General features: G+C 43.9%; 2 protein-coding genes across 2 annotated transcripts in view; one reads left to right on the top strand and one right to left on the bottom strand.

Annotated features, from left to right (window-relative positions):
• ADAM10 (ADAM metallopeptidase domain 10) overlaps window positions 1-7,483 on the bottom strand; it is a 46,235-nt gene extending 38,752 nt beyond the window's left edge. The window contains exon 1 of the mRNA XM_030498290.1: window positions 7,096-7,483. Coding sequence (XP_030354150.1) covers window positions 7,096-7,150 — 55 coding nt within the window. The 5' untranslated portion in view covers window positions 7,151-7,483. The remainder of the gene's footprint in view (window positions 1-7,095) is intronic.
• Window positions 7,484-10,206: 2,723 nt separating this feature from the next.
• MINDY2 (MINDY lysine 48 deubiquitinase 2) overlaps window positions 10,207-20,125 on the top strand; it is a 28,956-nt gene continuing 19,037 nt past the window's right edge. Inside the window, exons 1-3 of the mRNA XM_030498291.1 lie at window positions 10,207-11,184; window positions 17,765-17,822; window positions 18,364-18,428. Of these exons, the coding sequence (XP_030354151.1) occupies window positions 10,510-11,184; window positions 17,765-17,822; window positions 18,364-18,428 (798 nt within the window). The 5' untranslated portion in view covers window positions 10,207-10,509. The remainder of the gene's footprint in view (window positions 11,185-17,764; window positions 17,823-18,363; window positions 18,429-20,125) is intronic.

The raw sequence follows: 20,125 nt of genomic DNA on the forward strand, positions 1-20,125 counted from the left end.
TGCACAGACACCTGTCAAATACACCCCTTAAATGTACTTCTGCATACCAAACCGCTAACAGGCCAGTAATCATAAGAACTGAAACCACAAAGAAGTTAACATACATTACTTCCTCCAGACGAGGAGCCACTATATGCATTACAGACATTTGGTTAATTCCGATTTTGGTCACTTATTCCAACTATGTACACAGTTTCCACCCAGGATTCACTTTCTTATTAATCTAACCCAGGCAATCATAGAAGTGTATGCACAATAAATGGACAGTACAGCATGTATTTCACAAGAAGTGTATCTTCACATCCTGACCACCACCAAGGTCTCCATCCCCTGCCTCTGCACATTCACCACTCTTCACAAGTCTTACTCCACTTTTGTATCAAACACTAGCACTAAGACCACTATGCATGAAAAATATTTCATCCACCTGCCAAAAGTAAACACAGATGTTGTAGAAGGAATTATTGAGGTGATGTGGTTCAGTAATGGTGATCAGACCTAAAAAAGATAGACGTTCCAACAGTAGAAAATAATGTGGAGAAATAGGGGGAAAACACCCAGACAGAAAAAAACCACCACAACCCTAAACCCTCCCCCCAGCCACACCCAATACAACAGAAAACCAACCAACCCAAACCACCCACAAAACAACTCATGGAGCAAAACACTGTATCTTTGCAATGGAGATAACGCACACAGTATGTTTAACACACACAGTGAAAGGCAGTTTTTAAACAGTTTGTTTAAAATATCAAATTATAAGGAATTTAGATACAGTCAAGAGTAAGATCATTTCAGTGCTTCTGGTTTCAAAAGCAGATTATGACCCAAATTATGTCATGTTTCTAGAGGTACTAAATATTAAAGCAGCAAAGAATTAAAGATATTAAGTTATATATAATGTTTCAAAACTCTGAGAAGTGCATGTTTTGATACATAACTTATCAGTAGGCTAGCATGAAAACATTCACACTGTTTGACACAAAGCCTTGCAGTATTCTTTTATACACTTTAGGCAACAAACACACAATCAATTCTTCTCTTGTCACTCCTACAAGCAACAGTTTCTGAAGAACAAATCAACTATTCATTACAGAAACTACTTCGTGTATCAAACCACTCAAAGGTAAACACCATGTCTTAGTGCTATTATGCAAAAAAAGTAGAGTTTTCTTTTAAGCAACCTGACAGCAATATATTGCCAAATGTATTTGTAGAAGCAATGTTTCAGCACTGTCAATATTTAGTAAAAATTGCCATATGAATACTTCTCTACATGACCCCTTTGAAAAAGCATATTCCAAAACTTCAGATGTTTCAGTGAACTATTGTTTTTTTACTGAAACAAGTTGGACATACCTTTGCAGCTCACTGAGATGCAATATGATGATACAAACTTAGCGCAGTAAATATAGCATCACATGTACCAGCTGTAACACAATTTTTCACAAGACAAATTCAGCTGTCAGCCACTTCATTTACGAAGAGACAGACCTGACTTAACACCTAAGTTGTCTATTGAAAACTGTGGTATATATACAAACACAATCTTATCTACACTAAGGATACGAAATTAGAACACAGAAGGTGCAAGTTGCTGGTTTCCAGTTCCAGGCTGAATCAGTAATCTTCAAACATATCCTCATGAAGACTGTAAGACTTATTTTAAGATTTGTTTCCATATCATGGGAACTGCATAACTGCATTTCATCTTGTACTTGATGGCCAATAAACTCTGTGAGCAACCCAAAAATTACTAAGGAAATTAATACTCCCAAATGCTCGCATTTAACAATGTGCACAAGATACTACCATATCTTTTTAAAATTCAAGTAATTATATACTGCAGATAAACCCCATTCAAATTTCCTCACAGTACTGTAGGCTTCTGTAAATGTTGACTCTTCACTGCTGAGTGCAAATTCAGTCCAAAACCCAACTTAATTCTAATTTCTTCTCACTCTTAGTCCCAAAATCACTCTTAGTCCATCCTCATCCAGCTTTCCAGAAACCTCTTATGTATCCTAAACATTTATAAAACAAGTCTAATCAAAATAAGATGCAGGACAAATCCAAAGTTGCAGTAACCAGCATGAGGAATTTGTAGGATGAAGGACATTGTACCTGTCTGTTTCTCTAATCATTTTCAACATAATCTCAGAAGTAGAAACACCTCCTATGGCCCAAGAACTTCTATAAACCAAACAAGATTAATCTGAGTCCACCTGTTACAGCAAACTGATGCACAATATACATTAGCTGGACTTCAGATATATGCTTTCCATGTATCCAGGTATGTGACCCAAAGTGTCAACATAAGCGTCAAAATTAACTGATATACATCAAAACTTAGCTGAAGTTTTAATTTTAAAATGAACCTAAACCTAGAATATGATACTAATAATTTAAAAACTTTATCAGAACTAAGGAGTTAGTATGCTGCAGAATGTGTAAACTTCTGTGCTCCACAATCCCAAGACTATTTAACAAGTTAAATTATCTTCAACGTTTCTATGGTAGGAGGCTTCGTTCCTTATATTGTTATAGGCCATCCTTTTCTCAGTATTGCAAGGTACTCTTTGAACAGCCTCAGGCATCTAGGAAAAAAGTTTGAAAGCATGAAAATTTACTGATGACCCCGTAATACTTTGCACCCAGTCCAGGTGTCATGACCATGTGGAAAGCCGAGAGACTACACTCAACTGAGCCACAAAGAATAGTTGTTCAGCGTTAACTACTGTTACAAGGCAGCAAAAGACTATTGACATTAAGCAGCCTTATAACTGTTCTCTCTACTATGCAAAAGAAGAGAGGGTTTTAAGCAAAACACCTTTTTCTTAACCAAAATTTACACACTTTATGTGATCACATAGGGAAACAATGCTATTTCTTTTCCACTCCTCCAAAACTTAAAGAACTCCTTATCTTTTAAGTACTCTCATAGCATGCACTTAACACAAACACACTTGCTGCTCTCCTCTTGCTAAACAAAAGCAGCTATGTATCACCTACAGCATGTGCTTTCACTGCTTTTTAGAAAAGGGATTTCGAATAGGGTTGAAATCAAGGCTTCAAATGAACATTTACTTTAACTTGCAGAAGCATGTATAACATTAACATTGCTACAGCAGTCAAAGTCCGCAACTGATACACAATCTCCTTCATAATATTCAACATTCATAATCATCTCAAAAGATTATGAAGTCCTTATAGAAACTAGCCTCATGCACGTAAAGATGACTGGTAATGAACTACGGAAAGCTTACCAACATAAACATAAAAATCCATTAAAGTTTCTATATATTGTGGTAAAAGATGATAACATTTCACTTCCCAGAAGAGGATAAATCAAGTATGCACTGTTCTAAAAGGTTAGGTTTATGTTAAACCACTCAGATTAAGACTTGAATGACAAAGGCAAATAGTTCAAATACAACTGGCTTGTTAGTGAAAAATAAAGCCCAGAATACAACCTCACAGACTATCAGAAATTGTTCAGCAGCCAGGCTAACTTACCAGATAACTCTTTTTACCGTGTTGTAATTAATTTGCAGATTTGAAATGCCAGCATATGATAAATCTCTAAGAGAATTATTATTATAATTTTAATTAAGATAATCAAAGCAAGATGCACTTCTTCAAGCTGTTTTCAATGTCAAGTTTATTTCTCATTAAAAAAAAAAAATGTTCCCTTTACATCGGACATTAAAGAGTGTACATAGCATTCAGATTTAGCTCTTCCATGCTTAAGTATACTGAAAGCCAATAATCCTACCATATACCTCCCTACTTAAATCTCACTGAAGAATTTACACAGGCTGTAGTTTCATAGCCGCCATCAGAAGGACAGGTCCCACTGCCCTTCTTCCTCTACTCCATTTCTATTCTTCCCTTATGCTGAAACTAAAACGGGTTCAGCTGAAAAACCACACTTTCTCTTCTGGTCAAGTTAGTTTTTAGTGAAAGAAAAACATACAACCAAAAAGTCCAAATCAGGATCATTTCTCTTCACTGAAAACTCACATTTAGGGCACAGTTAGACAGCACAGCACCATCAGTGTAAGCAGATGGCCTCTTTTTGTTTTACCCTCTTCCTCTCCACTCTGTGCAAGTCCCAGCTCTTCCCAGTGGGCTTGGGTCTGCACAATAAACTGTTACATGTCTGGCAGGAAATGATTAATTTATTCTGTTTAAATCAGCAGTTGAATTGGCTGCCACATGCTGCCAAACAAGAGGCAGTGAAGGAGAGGTGGGAATGAATTGCCAGGCAGGACCACCAGACAGCAGTAACTCATTACAGTGGCTCTGCCATACTGCATAACTGAACCTTTAGAGCCTTTTAAGAGCAAAAATAAACTGCAGTCTTAGACTTTTGGACAACAGTATTCTGAAGTTACTAAACACCTGATTTTATTTACCTTTAATTACCATGGGCATTTCTGAAACAACCATCTGACAGCTGTCTTTACCAGGCACTGTCTCATCCAGCCATATAGAATTCATAATGCTTTTAAACCCCAGATGAATGCTCAGGCTAAGTGCCATGTTAATGAAGGCTGGTATTCTTCTCAATTTATAGCAAGGATGCAAACTAAATCACTCAGACACCAACAGCTCATAAATGCCTTCCCACAACTCCCCCATGTGTCCAGAAAAAACAGAATTTCTCTATGCTCACAGGGAAATAGGTAGTTCAATATCCAGCAGCACAGGATACTAAGATACTACTTGGAAGTCCTAGCAACACATAGAAGGGTGTGTTGTACCAGTGAATACAAGCAATTTATCACAGATTTGTAACAACAGTCAGCATCTGATGAGCCTAGCCAATGCATGATCACTCTTGTTAATTTCCAGCTTTTGGAGGATCTCATAAGTTCTCTTTCCCCTATTTTTTATTCCCCTTTCCCAGGTGCTCAGGTAGAATGAGAGGTTCTATCAGTTATTTCCATTCCTCAAAGAACACCATTATATATGGATAAGTACTGTTTAATATACCTGCATGCTTAAACTAGACAACATTACAGGTAAGTATAGCTTAGATTCAAGATTTGCATAAAATTAATGAGCACAGGATGCACTGTCTACAAATGAAATGAGATAAATTGCTGGGTCTCAGTTGTTTCCAGTCTGCACTGCTCTCACAGTAAAGCTGTTAGGAACCGTGAACTTGTCCTTTTCCACACAGATATTAATGCCTGCCTAGAAGCACGCAAATGAAGAGCTCTGTTTCTCTGAGTAAATAAAAAAAAAATACTACAGTAAACTCTAGAAGGGTGAAGTTTAAATAGAAAATTCTAATATTAAAAAGTAATCTTAATTCTACACAGAGTTATGGTGAATCTTTCATAATTATGTTGAGACTTTTACCAGAAAAGTTTCATAGGGCATTTCAGAGATGTGTACTAGCCACCATTACTAGGCTTCTAGCCAGTATTATTAAGCTTTCCTTAGACATTTATCTTTATTGATAAACACCAAGAGATGGGCTTCTGTTACCTGCTAGTGAGGTATGCTTCCTAGTGCAAGAGATGTTGAAGGTGCCCATTCTTCTCTCAAAGAAAAAAATTAACATGAATTTCTAAAATAAAATACACTTCATGAACTTGCTTCTATATATCCAGAGGACTATACTTCACATGCTTACTATGACTTTAAGACACATTTGCCTGCCTGGGATTAAACAGTGGGAACAACCCTCACAACTGGTTAATGAATCACTTTGAATTAATTCTGTGCCAGCACTGTTTAGTTCAGAAAACAAAGAGGCCTTGAAAAGCATGCCAATAATTAAGTCTAAAATATCTTGATAGTTTACAAGAATTTATTAACGAAAAGTCACCAAAACCTTTTGTGTATATCACTATAAATAACGGGATGACTTCTGACCATGCAAACCAGCTTGCTTTTTATCACACTGCTTAGCCGCAAGTACAACCTGCTGAAGTTTTCACCTACTTTGATGTTACTTTCTGAGAACATGTAAAAGACCAGGATTTAGGGCTAGATTCTTCGTTAATAAACATATGTATTGATGTACACAGATGCAGAGCCCACATAAATAGGAGAGGTGCCAAATGGAAAAGAGGACGTAAGTGCTTGTCAGCTACTCCACCCATCCTTCTCTAGAAACACCCTCCGAAGTCCACCTTTTCCAAAGTCTATTCGTGTAAAAATTCGAAACTATTTCCCATCCATGACTCGACCAATTAAACATTAACAGACACAGTCAACAAACTGCCCTAACAGTTTCCCTGCTGAAAATCAACTCATAACGGGAGTCGTTACGAAGTTATGCGTCCCTCATAAACATAAGCATGTTTTTCTGTGGCCTAGAAGGGAGGGAGACAAACCCTCCTTGAAGCTAGGGTCACAATTCAGGGAAAAACCCGGGCTCGCCTTTTATTTCCTCAAGCTGAGCGTTCCGTGTAGCCGCGCTTCCTGGTTTCGGGGTGAGGGAAGCGGCCGCCGGCAAGGGGAGGTGCGGGGCGCTCCGCGGGCAGCGGGACACCTGCGCGGCCGCCCGCTCCCCCGCTCGCCGCGACGCTGCCCGGCCCTCCCGGGAGCAGCCGCCGGGGCCCGCCACCGCTCCCCAGAACCGCCACCTAGCCCCGTCCGCGGGCGAGGGACGAGGAAGAGGAAGGTAATCGGGAAGTGGCTACTGGGACCGTGAGGAAAGTCCCGAGGGACTGAAGCGGAGCCGAGAGCACGGAGCCGGGCAGGGGAAGCACAGCCGAGTGTGGTAGGGAAAGAGGGGCCGAGGAAGAAAAGACAAAACAGCTAGCTCGGTCCTCGGCGGAGGAAAGTCTCGGGAAAGAGGTAGGGGCGCCGGGCCGGTCAGAGGCGGCACGGGGAGAGGGCCCGGGCAGGATGGGGGGGCCGTGTCTGGGAACTGGCAATGGAAAGGAGAGCCCGGGCCGGCGGCCCAGCCGCGGCCTGCCGCCGGGGCGCGGAGCCAAGGGGAGCGGGGCCCGCCGCCCCCAGCCCCGAGCCGCGCCGCGGCAGAGAGGGAGCAGGGAAGAGGGGAAGGAGGAGGGAGGCCGGCAGCCCCAAGCCAGGACTCCGTGGGCCGGGCGGGCCCGGCCGCGTCCTCACCTCCGGCGCCCGCCGCACAGGAGCACAGCAGGATTATCGTCCCCGCTAGATCCATCTTCACCGGGCCCAGGCCCCACCGCCGCCGCCTACCCACAGCACATACGCCCTTGTCGGCGCCGGGATGGGGAGGGGCGAGCTCCGCGCCTCCCTCCGCTTTGTCCCCCGCCGCGCTGGAGGACCGCTTCCGCCCGCGGACCGGCGGCTTGCCCCGGCGCCCCCCGCCCGGCAGCGCTGCGCTCCGCCTCGCCCCGCCCCTCCCCGCTCCGCTCCACGGCTTCCTCCGGCCGCCCGCCCGCGCCCGCTCGACGCCACCGGCGGGGCGTGGCCGCAGGGCACGCCCAGAACGCGCGAGCAGCCCCGCCCCCCTCCCCACGCTGCGCGCAAGGGGCGGGCCCCGCGGAGGGGAGGTCACCGCCCGCCGGGCGGGGCGGGACGTCACTTCAGGGGCGACGCCCAATGGCGGCCAGGCCCGGCGGGGCGGGACCTCCCCGGCTGCCGCCGCGGGCCCGGCCGGGTCGGGGCAAGTTACGTTTTCTCGGCGGCGTAACGAGGGAAGGCGTCTGCCGCGGGTCCCGCCCGGCGCGCAGCGGGAGGAGCGCCCCACGGCACCGCTGGGAGCCGGCGGCTTCCCGGCTGAGGCCGCCCCTTCCGCCACCCTCGGGCTGTCTCCGGGTCGAGGCGGGGCTGTTCTGGACCCTCGAGGGGCTCTGCTGGGGCCGGGGATGCCGGTATCTCCGTGGCCCAGAAGTCTCTATATCCTCGGAGGGAAAGAACGAGCTGGTGTCCAAACTTGGCTCGCACCCGAGCAGCGTCCTATGGCCCCTTCACACCTTTGTGTGAAGCCTTGGGCCCCTTCCTGTAAGGAGGTGTGATGGAAATGTAAATACCTTCTATCAGTTGGCTATCGTCCCTTGATACACATTTTTCCTTGCAGAAACCAATTTACTTACTTTTCAAGTTTTATTTTAGGTTACCTATTTCTCTTGGTGCTCTACATGTCATGACATGTTGCAGCTGTCCCCACTGAACAGGGATTTCTTCATTGTGAGGCTGTCTTGAGCAACCTTCACAATTCAAATATAAAGGAAGATCTTCCAGTGAACACAAAAACATGAACCGTTATGACAGAATGCTTCGTAGAATCATCTAGGTTGGAAAAGACCTTTAAGATCATGAAGTCCAACTTTTACCCCAGGACTGCCAAGTCCACCACTAAACCATGGCACTGAGGGCCTCATCTACATGGTTTGGGAACACTTCCAGGGACGGTGATTCCACCACTGCCCTGAGAAGTCAGTTCCAATGCCTCATCACCCTTTCAGTGAACAGATTTTTCCTAACATCCAGCCTAAACTTCCCCTGGCACAGCTTGAGGCTGTTACCTCTTGTCCTATCACTTGTTATTTGGGAGCAGACCCCCTCCTCACTACAATCTCCTTTCAGGTAGTCGTAGAAAGCACTAAGTCTCCCCTGAGCCTTCTCTTCTCCAGGCTAAACCACCCCAGTTCCTTCAGCCATTCCTCATCACACTTGTGCTCCAGATCCTTCACCAGCTTCGTTGCCCTTCTGTGGACCTCCTCCAGCACCTCAATATCTCTCTTGTAGTGAGGGGCCCAGAACTGAACACAGGATTCAAGGTGCAGCCTCACCAGTACCCAGTACAGGCAGATGATCACTGCCCTGGTCCTGCTGGCCACACTGTTGCTGATACAGGCCAGGATATTGTTGGCCTTCTTGGCTGCCTGGGACAAGCTGGCTCATGTTCAGTGACCATCAATCAGCACCTGCAGGTCCTTTTCCACCGAGCAGCTTTCCAGCCACTCTTCCCCAAGCCTGTAGCATTGCAAGGGGTTGTTGTGACCCAAGACCAGGACCTGGCACTTTGTCGTGTTGAACCTCATGCCATCGGCCGCAGTCCATCAATCCAGATTCCTGTGCAGAGCCTTCCTACTCTCCAGCAGATCAAAACTCCCTCCCAACTTGGTGTCATCTGCAAATTTACTGAGGGTGCACTCGATTCTCTCATCCAGATGATCAATCAAGACATTAAATATTAAAGATATTCATTTCTTGTCAGTTAATATGCTCTTACATTCAACTATGCTCACCCAAAGATTTATTATTTATATTAGGGTTTGATGACAAGTTTCTCAGTTTGCTCTCTTACCCTTTATTTGGCCTTTTCCAGTCCTATTGCCCTGTCAGAATAAAAAAAACATCCCCAAATCTCCTCTCCCCCGCTAACAGTTACAGCAGGAGGAAGTTGTTACACAAATGTTTAAGCAGTAAGCACAGTCACAATGAATGTACTTCAGATAAGGCTACTAAAGTTGTTTACGAAGAGCTCAGATAAGAGAACTACTAAGCACAAAGATGATAAATTCTCATCTTCCCAAAACTGTACTCAAAATTTGTGATTAAAAGCTGAAGATTTCTATAGGAGAGAAGGAAAAGGGTTCATTAAGGTGAATGCAGTAATACAACTGCATCAGTTCCTAAGTTACCGGCCACACTCACCATATGGGTATTTGGGTAATATCGGTACCTCGCAAACCGCAGCAGGAAGCGCTGAACGCCTCCACAGGGACAGCCGACCGCCAGCGGCTTCCTCCCGCCGCGCCTCACCTCAGCGCCCGCGGGCAGGGCCTCCCCTCACTGCTCCCGCCGCGCTTCACCTCAGCGCCCGCGGGCCCGGACCTCCCCTCACCGTGCGCTTCACCTCAGCGCCCGCGAGCAGGACCTCCCCTCACTGCTTCCCGCCGCGTTACACTTCAGCGCCCGCGAGCACTGCAGCCCTCCCTGCTCCCGCCGCCCTTCCTCTTCCCGCGCAGCCGCGGCCTCGCGCCCGCCTCCTTCCTGCAAAACAGGCGGGCGCGGCGGCAGGCGGGCCTCTGCCGTGCTCGTGCTAGCAGAGGTCTGGCGCGCCAGGGCGGGGGAGCGCTGCGTTGGCGGGGAGCTGACACCGGGCACCTTTCAGGGTCCGCGCCGTTTCAGGCAGCCGCCCCGCTCTGCGCGGCCGGTGGGGCCACGGGACGTAGGTTCAGCCCTGCCCCGCCTCGTGCCGCCCCTTCCGGGCTCGCGCCGGGGTTTGCGCGCTCCCCGCGCCCCTCACGCGGGGCGCGCGCACTTCCTCCCCATTTCCCCCTTCCCGTTTCCCGGTCACCGGCACCGGCACCGGCGCCCCCGCCCCCGGGCTCCCCCCCTCTGGCGGGTTCCGCCGGTTCCGCCGGCCCCGCCCTCGGGGCGCCCTCCCCCGCCCCGGGCCCCGCGGTGACCCGCGGCTGCTTCCCGCTCCCGCCCACACGTCCCCGGCGGGGCGGAGCCGTCGCTGGTGTTATGGCGTCTTGGGCGCTGTTGGCGAAGGAACAGCCGCTGCGGTGCCAATAGAGAGCGACGGAGTCGGGCGGGCCGGGCATGGAGAGCCTGGCGCAGCCCCCGCCGCCTCCGGGCTCGCTGAAGACGGGCGGCGGGGGCGCTGCCAGCCAGCTCCTCCTGGAAGAGGCGGCGGCAGGCGAGGGCGGCTGCAGGGACGGGGCCGCGGCGGCTGAGGAGGGCGGCGGGCGGCGCAGCCCTTCCCCTCCGCCGGCCCCCGCTCCCGCCGCGGCCCCTTGGACGGCGTCTCCCTCGCGGGCCCCTGAGGGCAGCCCAGCGGCGGCGGACGGCGCGGGGTTGGCGGTGCCGGAGAGCCCCGGAGCGGCGCCTACCTCGGAGAGCTGTCCTGCGGGGGCCGGCTCCGGGAGCAGCGGGGCTCCCAGCCCCCCGGGGGAGGAGTCCCGGAGCCTGGACTCGTTGGACTCCTTCTCTAACCTGCACTCCTGCTGCCCGAGCAGCTCCGAGCTTAACAGCGACGCCGAGGAGGCGGTGGTGGCGGGGGCCTCTTCGGAGGGCCCTGCTCCGGAGCCCGAAGGGGATAGGCCCGCGGCGGGCTCCCAGCTCCTCTCCGCTTCCAAGGAGCGCTTCCCGGGCCAGTCGGTCTATCACATCAAGTGGGTCCGCTGGAAGGAGGAGAACACGCCCGTCATCACACAGAACGAGAACGGACCCTGCCCGTTGCTGGCCATCATGAACGTGCTGCTCCTGGCCTGGAAGGTACCGTGCTGCGGGCGCCATGGCGGGTGCGGGCGGTGCCGCTTGGGTAGTGCCGTGACCTGAGCGCCGACATCGCCGCCGCGGCGGACGGGGCGTTCCCTGTAGTGCTGAGAGCGTTCGGGGGGCACCTGTGCCGAAACCGCGTTAATGCGCCGCCGAAGTTTGTGCTGAGTAAGAGCGTTATCAAGAAAGCTGGAGAGGGGCTTTTTGTAAGGGGATATAGGACAAGGGAGAACAGCTTTAAACTGAAAGAGGGGAGATTTAGATATTAGGAAGATGCTTTTTCCTGTGAGGGTGGTGAGGCGCTGGTACAGCTTGCCCAGAGAAGCTGTGGCTGCCCCATCCCTGGCAGTGATAAAGGCCAGGTTGGACGGGGCTTGGAGCAACCTTGTCTAGTGGAAGGTGTCCCTACCTGTGACAGGGGGTTGGAACTGGATGAGCTTTAAGGTCTCCAACCCAAACCGTTCTGTGATTCTATCAAGAAAGACACAGACTTACTTCTGCTGTTAAGCACGTATCTTACATAGAGAACTTGGAAAATAAATATTGGCAGTCTGCTGCCGATATGCTACTTAGATGCTGCTGCCATATGTAGACATCGTTGCTGCCTCAAAGTAGAAATAAAAATCTGGATGATGCTTTACTGAACTAAGCAATGCATTATTTGCAGATTTGTGCAGGTTTCTAGTAAGTAAGCATTACTATTTATAGCACTGAATACATAGGTGGTATTTTGGGAACCAAAGTTAGTTTTGTATAATGAAGTGTATGCAGAGTTGTATAAAATACAGATTTGTACAAGTTAACTGCATTAAGAATAGGGATACATTTATACAGTTACGCAGAATAGATTGTCTTTAAATAAGACAGTAAAACTGGGTTGTAATAAAGTGCAGCTTTGAGACCTGGATGTGCTTATGTTCTAATAGCCATTATGGGTATGGATTTACTGTAGTCTTAAAATAATTCTTTTTAACTTTTAAGCAATTACAATAAGGCATAATGTAATTATGAGCACTAGATTAGGTCAAGTAATTATAATTCGGGAGCAAGGGAGCAGAGCAAGAGATGAAAATAGGCAAAAGCAGAGCTAGAATACCATAGTATATGTGAGGTGAATAGAAGCTATGTGGTGGGAGGGGCGGAAATGATGTAAAGAGGAGATGAGGATAGGAAGCAAAATCACAACAGGGAATAAGAAGGTAAACAGTTAAGGGTTGGGCTCTCTTCCCTGCATCAGCCACCAACTTTCCTTCTCAGAACTTTATCCTGACAAGACTAAGAGTTTTGGTCATCCTGTAGGTAGTTATTGTCTCAAGTAACTTCAGATAATACATGCAAATGCTCAAAGTTGAGAAACCACAGTTAGAATACTAATTTTCAAGTTGTCATTAACATTTTCATATGCATGGTCAATTACATGCTTCCGTTATTAAAAACAGTTTTTTTTTTGAGATAGCCCTCACTGAGTGAGGAGAGACTATGGGTAGTTTGTTAATTTGCTTAAAGGGTTGCAATAATGAGAAGACCTAAGAGGTACCTTACTTAAGTGTGCCACATATTCAGAATATTTCTTCCTAGTGGTTAGAAGATTTTGTTCATTAATGGAGCAAGTTTCTTCTCTGTTCCTAATCATTATTCAGGTTTTATTATACTTCTTGTGGGTATTTTTTTATATTAGAATTAACTTCTTTATTGAGGGATACAGGTAGAACGACTGCTTAAAAAGAATTGATTCTTTGAGTTCTGCATCTGTGTTCTCATCTGTGAGGCAGTGGTTTGGAAATGCTTGGGTTTTTGGAAATTCAGAAATAGTAGCACTGATTGGGACTATTCAGATTCCCTTTTGATAGCACCAGGTTTCTAAACTAAACTTGCAAGAAAACTGCTACCTCTCTTTTATCCAATACTTTCAAAAGAGTCTGAACATAGAACTTTGAGGTGGCAAACTGTAGAAGCTGTACTTTTAAATGTTACAATTATGAAATCACTTTTCTTCCGGAGTGTTTTTGCAGACTGCCTGTGTTAAGTGTAACTTGCAGTTTAGCCTTCAGGACATAGAGCTGAGGAGTTCTGCTTACACAAGTGTTACAAAGATGTTCTAAGGAGAAAGAAAACAAAAGCAGTATGATACCAACTTGAAAAAGTAACTGCAAAACTGTGGTAGCCGTTTAGGCTTCTGTGATGGAAATAAAAGCATTAGCAGAGTATTAAAACAAACATTTAAAATGTATGTACAAGCATGGGTTGTCTCTTCTGACGTGTGGGGCACTGTCTTTCAGCCTGTTTAAATCTGAAGACTGCTCAGTTTTCTCTTGGGGCTGTGGCTCACTATGTAGTTAAACTTAGCAGTGCAAAGCTTGCTTTTCTAAGTACTTTTTGTAATCTTTGTAACGTATAGTTCCTGCACCACTTTCCGATAACTTCTGGCATTGCATTAAGCTGTAATTTTATGTGGGGGTAGCCCTCCTCAGGATGTACTCCATGGCAATCAGCGGATGCTTGAAGCTTGATAAGCATACCATGTAATTCTGTTCTCTGTTTCTGAGGTAGGATGTGATGTCGTGTAGCCAAAGAACTCTGAACCTTAATGCATTGCACAGAAATGACATATCTGAAATGTCCAGGGAACGGAGAAACAAATTGTTTTGGAACATAAAATAACCCTAAGGGAAAACATAATGTAATACAAATAATATTAATATTGCCTTGAAGTGAGTGCATATGGAATATCTTGTCCTTACAACTTTTCATGTAGGAGAGTAATCCCAGTAGCATATTTGACAACGTCTTTAAAAGTTTTTTCTGTGACAGTCCTCTGAATGAATGGAAGGTTTTGAGAGCTGTGTTCTTTACATGCAGAGTTGTACTAAAATTCTGGTAACTTTTAGGACTGTATGATTTACCTATTTAGGTGATTGTAACAATTACGTAAGTAAATGTTATATAACTGTTTATGCATAGATGTCTTCAAACTGAGGTGCAGACAAGAAGTAGAGTAATTTTAGGTTTCGGCTCTTAAAAAATGGCCATTTTTCAGAGGAGCCGAGTACAGTATGCTCCTACTGGTATCCGTTTGATTTGTTGGAATCTGCAGTGGTGGTGCCTGGTCTGAGGTCTGGCACTGGCCCTTGACACGTGATCTGCTTTTTCTTGTTACTGAGCTAAACCTCCTTATGGCCAGAATTTGCACAGATTGCTCAGATGGACTCGCTCAGCCTCTGAAGGCGAGTTGCTGGTGAGCTTCTGATGACTGCCCAGCAGAGGCCTTGGCAGCCTTCCTCCTGCGCTTGTGAGATGAGCTGAGCTTACAGACCAGGCCTGTAGTTGTGCGTTTTCCAGATCAGGAAGCATGCTCTGAGGGACTGAAGGAAACCTGCTTGAGGGCGGAAGATGTTAAGATTATTGGGTAGTAGCATGTGCTATAATGCTATCGTGTGACAAGTTCATGAAGCTGTTCCCACAAGGCAAAAGGTATGTACTTGCAGGGAGTATTAATCAATTTTGTCACGGAAATTGAAGCTACCCTTACCTCTTCTGGAACTCTGAATTCAGGGGAGTTGCATATTTTAGATAAACATGTTCTGAGACTATAAATAAGAAGCCATTAGACATTTGCATGGTCTGTATGTGTAGTATTTTTGGAAGTGTTAGCTTCTATGTGGGATTGCATCACTTGGTTGGTTTTTTCAAGCCTTTCTGAAGCGTGGGAGAATACAGTGGAAAATATTTAAAATTAGTATTATGTAGTTTTCTAGTTTGTAGTCTAGTGCATAGGAAGTGTGGAAGTTGTACTACACCAACTGTTCAATATGAAAATTTGTTTACCAGTCTTGTCTTTTACTTACAAAGGTGGCTCAGCTATAGCTCACATTATAGCTGGGTGAGAAAGATTTAGTTTCCCATTTCTGAATGTGGGAAATGAAAAGTAGCTAGAGTTAGGAAGAGAGATCAAGAAGAAAGATCAGGAAGCTGCAATAAAGGGGTACAGGAAATGGGTGGGAGTTGAGGAAACGTGGTTTTCCTAAAATGTAAAATTAATGTGAAATCTAGAAACTAAGCATTAGAACCTATTGAGAAAACTGTTCCTCAAAATATTAGATTGTTATGGACAACAACTGCTTAAATTGTTTTCTTCTGTTGATTTATGTGGAGAATGACCATGGTTCTGTATGATTTTTTTTCTCTCATAAGTTTTGAGGTGTTTTTCTTTCCTGTTTCCTGTAGCTTAAGCAGTCGTAATGAAGTTCTGAACAGTTAGGAAATGTCATGCTCTCTCTACATCCTAAGTTAGCTCTATTAGAAGTACTTGTGACTGTGTTGGAAACTTTAAAGGTGTGATCAAGGTTCCACAAAACATGCCAGCCCTAAAATTATGCCATGAAGTAACACATAAACTTTGTTTAGCATATAATTAAGCAGTTAATTTTGAGATTTAGCTTGTTAAAATGTGCAGCTATGAGATACTCTGCGGATATGAGTAAAACTGCTTTGGTTCTGCAGTAAAAAAGCATAAATTGCTTAGCATTAAAGTTGCAAGGGAAAATTCAGATCGTTAACCAGTGATACAGGTAGTACCATAAGTCCGTAAAGTCTGAAACATTAGTATGTTTATGCCATGAATATGAAGAACTCAAATACAGGTAACCCGTGTAGAGCTGCTGTTTCTAGTACACACATACTTCTAGATTCCCAAATGTGGTGCAGAGCAGAAATCCCCAAGCAATGCTGGCTGAGCTGATATGAATGGCTTTAAATAAATATTAAAAAGAGCTAGCTTCAGTCCTGAGTCCTCACAGTACTCCTGCTAATATTTGAGGGAGCAATGCTATTAGACTGTATTATACTGGCACATCTGTACTGTTTGTAGTCCCAGAACCACTTCAGGCAGAGCTAGTGTAAGTAATTCTGTTCTGTGCCATTACATCCTTGTGCCTTAGAAGCCGTAATGAACCAGACCCAACTCAGGGGTGTGCAAGCCAATGTTTGCTAAGGCTTGACTGCTGCCAATTCAGAACTGGAAGTTTAAGAATCAGCTTTTTGAACCTGTAGTCCTGTTATTTACATAGTGCAATATGTTATATTTATGTGAGTAGTCAGTGTGAATATTATGAACAAGATCAAAGATTATGAAAACCTTTAGCCTGTTGAGTATTAGTTTTGGGAAAAGGTTGTAGCTTACAAAATTTCTCAATCAGTTGTCACTCGTTTAAAAGATGCTTTCAAAAATTCATGTGCCTATGCATGCATGACTGATTTTTCTTCTTCATATAATTTTCATTCTTTTAATAAGCAGAACTAATTAAGCTTTCTTTCCGATGAATTTATGCGTCAGTAATTTCCTGCTTTGCTAACAATTTATACTTTCATTCCTTTCCTTCCCCAGATCTTAGTACTGTCAGCTTCTTTCTATGGCCACCATCTCCGGGTTGATCAATGTGTGGCATATGCTGCGTGGCCAATTCTGACCTAAGTATGGGCATATTTCTTAGCCAGTGTATAAATAACAAGGCCATATTAACTTGGGTCTCTTTCTTCCAAATTTAATGAAACTTCTTCTAAATCCATATATTTTACTCATTTGCCTTTTGTCAAATATGAATAAAATTGGTGGAGAGGTAGATTTAGTTCAATCACACTAAATTAAAGTTATTAAAACAGCTTAGCTTTCAGACTGGGAGGGAAGCCCTTTCCATCACAATGTTAAGTGTACTGTGTTGCTATAGTGTATTTTTGAGCTTGGGATGCTTCATCAAAGGCTTTATATGTATTGCTCTTCCATCTGATGGAAGAACTTCCTGTCCACAACCAGCAAAGTAGTCGGAGCCTATTAAACCTTAAGCATGAGAATATTTAATAAGCTTTTGGCTCTGGCTGCTGCCAAGGTGGTTGGTTTTAGTGGGTGCCAATGATAGGAATAGGTCAGGAGAGAGTGGAACAGAAGCTTCGCCAACAAGTTCTGTGTTTCCAGTCTCCTCTGTATGGAGTTAAACCAAACCCTTGAAATGTCAGCACAGGGTGAGAGGCTGGGAGGTAGTTTCCTTGTCTTGGCATTCCTGTCCCAGCAGCTCCTGCTGCCAGATTCTCTGCAGCCTCTTCTCTGTATGCTGGAACTTTTTTGAGTTAAGACTCAGTTAAGAGTTCCAATGAAGGCAGGAAGTCAAAGACTTTCTGAATAAAGTGACGTTTTCTTAAGTGTGGCTGCAGTTCCCAGTCTGCTCATCCCAGGTACTTGCAGCTGAGCTAGTGTGATGAGTGGTGTGAACTCTTGTGAAGTTGAGGGGAATGCTGGTGGAATGTTTTGGTGGGAGAAGGGAGCGCTATGCAGAGAGCTTAAAGTGAGAGAAAGAACTGTGTGCATGTGGTTTCTCTAAAAACCATAATGCCTTTTTTAATCTCTACTTTTGTAGCTGTTGTTTAGTAGAGGTACTGGGAAGGCTCTTGGTCCCAGTATACTAATGCTCACATAAGTTGGCAAGGCAGATGTGATCAGAAGACTTCTGTCTAGAAATACCATATTGATACTTTCTAAATTGTGGTGTTTTGACATTTTAAGGATAATGTGCTTCTACTTTCACAGATTAAGCTGCCACCAATGATGGAAATCATAACGGCTGAACAGCTGATGGAATACTTGGGTTAGTAATTACAATAAATTGTTTCAATTATATATTATTCTTATCAGTGAGTAGTAATATAGGAGAACTGTTTTACTTATTTACTATTTTATTCAGCTTTTTGAACGCATGCTTCAAGAAAAGTACTTACATTGGCCATTCAAATGGCCAGTGCTGTTACTAAAGCAGGATTTCATAACCTCTTAAGGTATCATACTAATCTCTTAATTATTCACATAGAAGTTCTACACATAGAAATTTACCTCCCTTTATGCCTTCACTTAAAAATATTAAAAAGTCAAACTGTGTACAATAAGATATGCAATTGCATTACACAATTGGCCCTTTGAATTTTATTTCTTAATATGATCTTACTATGGTTTTTAAACTGATGTTTTACTTCATAATTATAATTCAGGTTATAAAACAATGTGATCCCATTAATTTGATAGAAATCTTCAATGGTGGTATTTTTGATCAGTCAGCTGCAATCAGAAGTGTTCACAAGAATGTTGAAGCTTTGAGTGTGGAATAAACTTAATTTTATTTTTACCTTTTTTAGGAGACTATATTCTTGATGCAAAACCTAAAGAGATATCTGAAATTCAGCGTCTAAATTATGAGCAGGTAAGGAGTTGCTCCTAAAATACAGTTGCTTATGTCTGAAGGAACTAAACCTTTTTCTTCTTACCTAAGGCTTATCTTGTTAAAAACCAGAAGCATACAAACCATTGTTTGTAGTTAGCTGCTTCTTTTTTCTAGGCTTGATGTAGAGTACAATTTATAAATACTTCCTATTAATGGAGGAAAACTCGATATCTATTAAGATAAGAAATTATTTGCCTGTAGTGAGTATAATGAAAGAATTTTGGTTTTATTGGGGAATTGTAATGTAGAAATACAGATGGGAGTATGCAACAGGGTAGTTGCTTTTTGAAGTCTTCTATTATGCATCCTTAAGTGTACTCTGTTAGTGATGCTTGCTAGACTTGCTCTGAGGATATACAATGAGCAAGAGAGAGATCTCCATTCTTAAGTCATGATGGACAAAAAGAGGTTGATTCCATATTATGAAAGGCCATATTATTTGCACTGATCACAATTTTTGTCATCACAGAGGTCTTTCTGTGTTAAAGATAATGCTGTTAGTTTAAAGGAAATATGTTGAAAATTGAAACGAGTATCCTGGGATAGTTGAAATTAGAATGAAGATGGAATGTGGATTCTTTTAATAATAATCCAAAATATTACTTCTATCAAATTATATATTTTGTAATAACAAGATTATTATCTTTTTTTCCACACAATTCTGTGCTATGGAAGATTACAGCTATAATCAAGTACAGGAGGGTGATGAAAGTTATATATCTAGTTAAAGTACTTTCTGGTGCTCAGATATATGGATTTACTATTTATGTGTCACAAACCTGTTCCTTAAATCTTTAACTGTATAATTTCAAAGAAAGCTTCTGCTCTATGAATGTTCTAAATGTATTTGTAGACAGATGCATGAGTGATATCGCATGAGAGGGGGAAAAAGAAACTAATTACCCAATTGAGTTTTACAAAGTTATTGCATTTCAGAAACATTAGAACTAAGTCTTGGTATTAATCATAATTTTGTGTTTCATCTTGTTACACAGCTAATATTCTTTGCCTAAAACAATGTTTTCTTCTTACAAGAAATTCAAGTAAATTTTTCAGACAGCTGGATTTGTAGTGCTTGATATTACTATAATTTCTATACCATGCAAGGTACTAATTTCAGTTGCGACTTTCTTTTTTATCATACTTGAGAGATTTGATTAATTATTTGAATGAAAACACAAGTTCAAATGCGCAAACTTAAGAACAGGTTGCCCAGGGAGGTTATGCAGTCTCCATCCTTGGAGACAGTCAAAGTCATCTGGACATGACCCTGGGTAACTGGCTGTAGGTGGCCCTGCTTGAGGCTGGACCACATGACTTCCGGAGGTCCCTTCCAAGCTCAACTGTTCTGTATATTTATATCCTCACTTACAGCAATTTTTTTAGACATGTGTTGCTTTGAATGTGCAAAAATAGCTAAAACAGGAACGATAGTGTTCAAATTGTAGTGAGGAACTTCTGCAGTTTTCTAGGCAGTTTGTATTCCTGCTTTGTTTACAAAGTAAACATTACAAAATAGATTCAACTAATGCTTCTAGATGTATGATCTGAATTTGTGTATGGCTAATGCTGAATTGCTATAGGCTTTTTTCCTATTCATTTAGCAGAGTATAGCATTATTCCTTTTAAAACACCTGGTAGGCTTTTATACTTGATATCTGGTCACTTCTAATGAA

This window comes from Strigops habroptila, chromosome 9, assembly GCF_004027225.2.
Source record: "Strigops habroptila isolate Jane chromosome 9, bStrHab1.2.pri, whole genome shotgun sequence".
Taxonomy (NCBI): Eukaryota; Metazoa; Chordata; class Aves; order Psittaciformes; family Psittacidae; genus Strigops; species Strigops habroptila.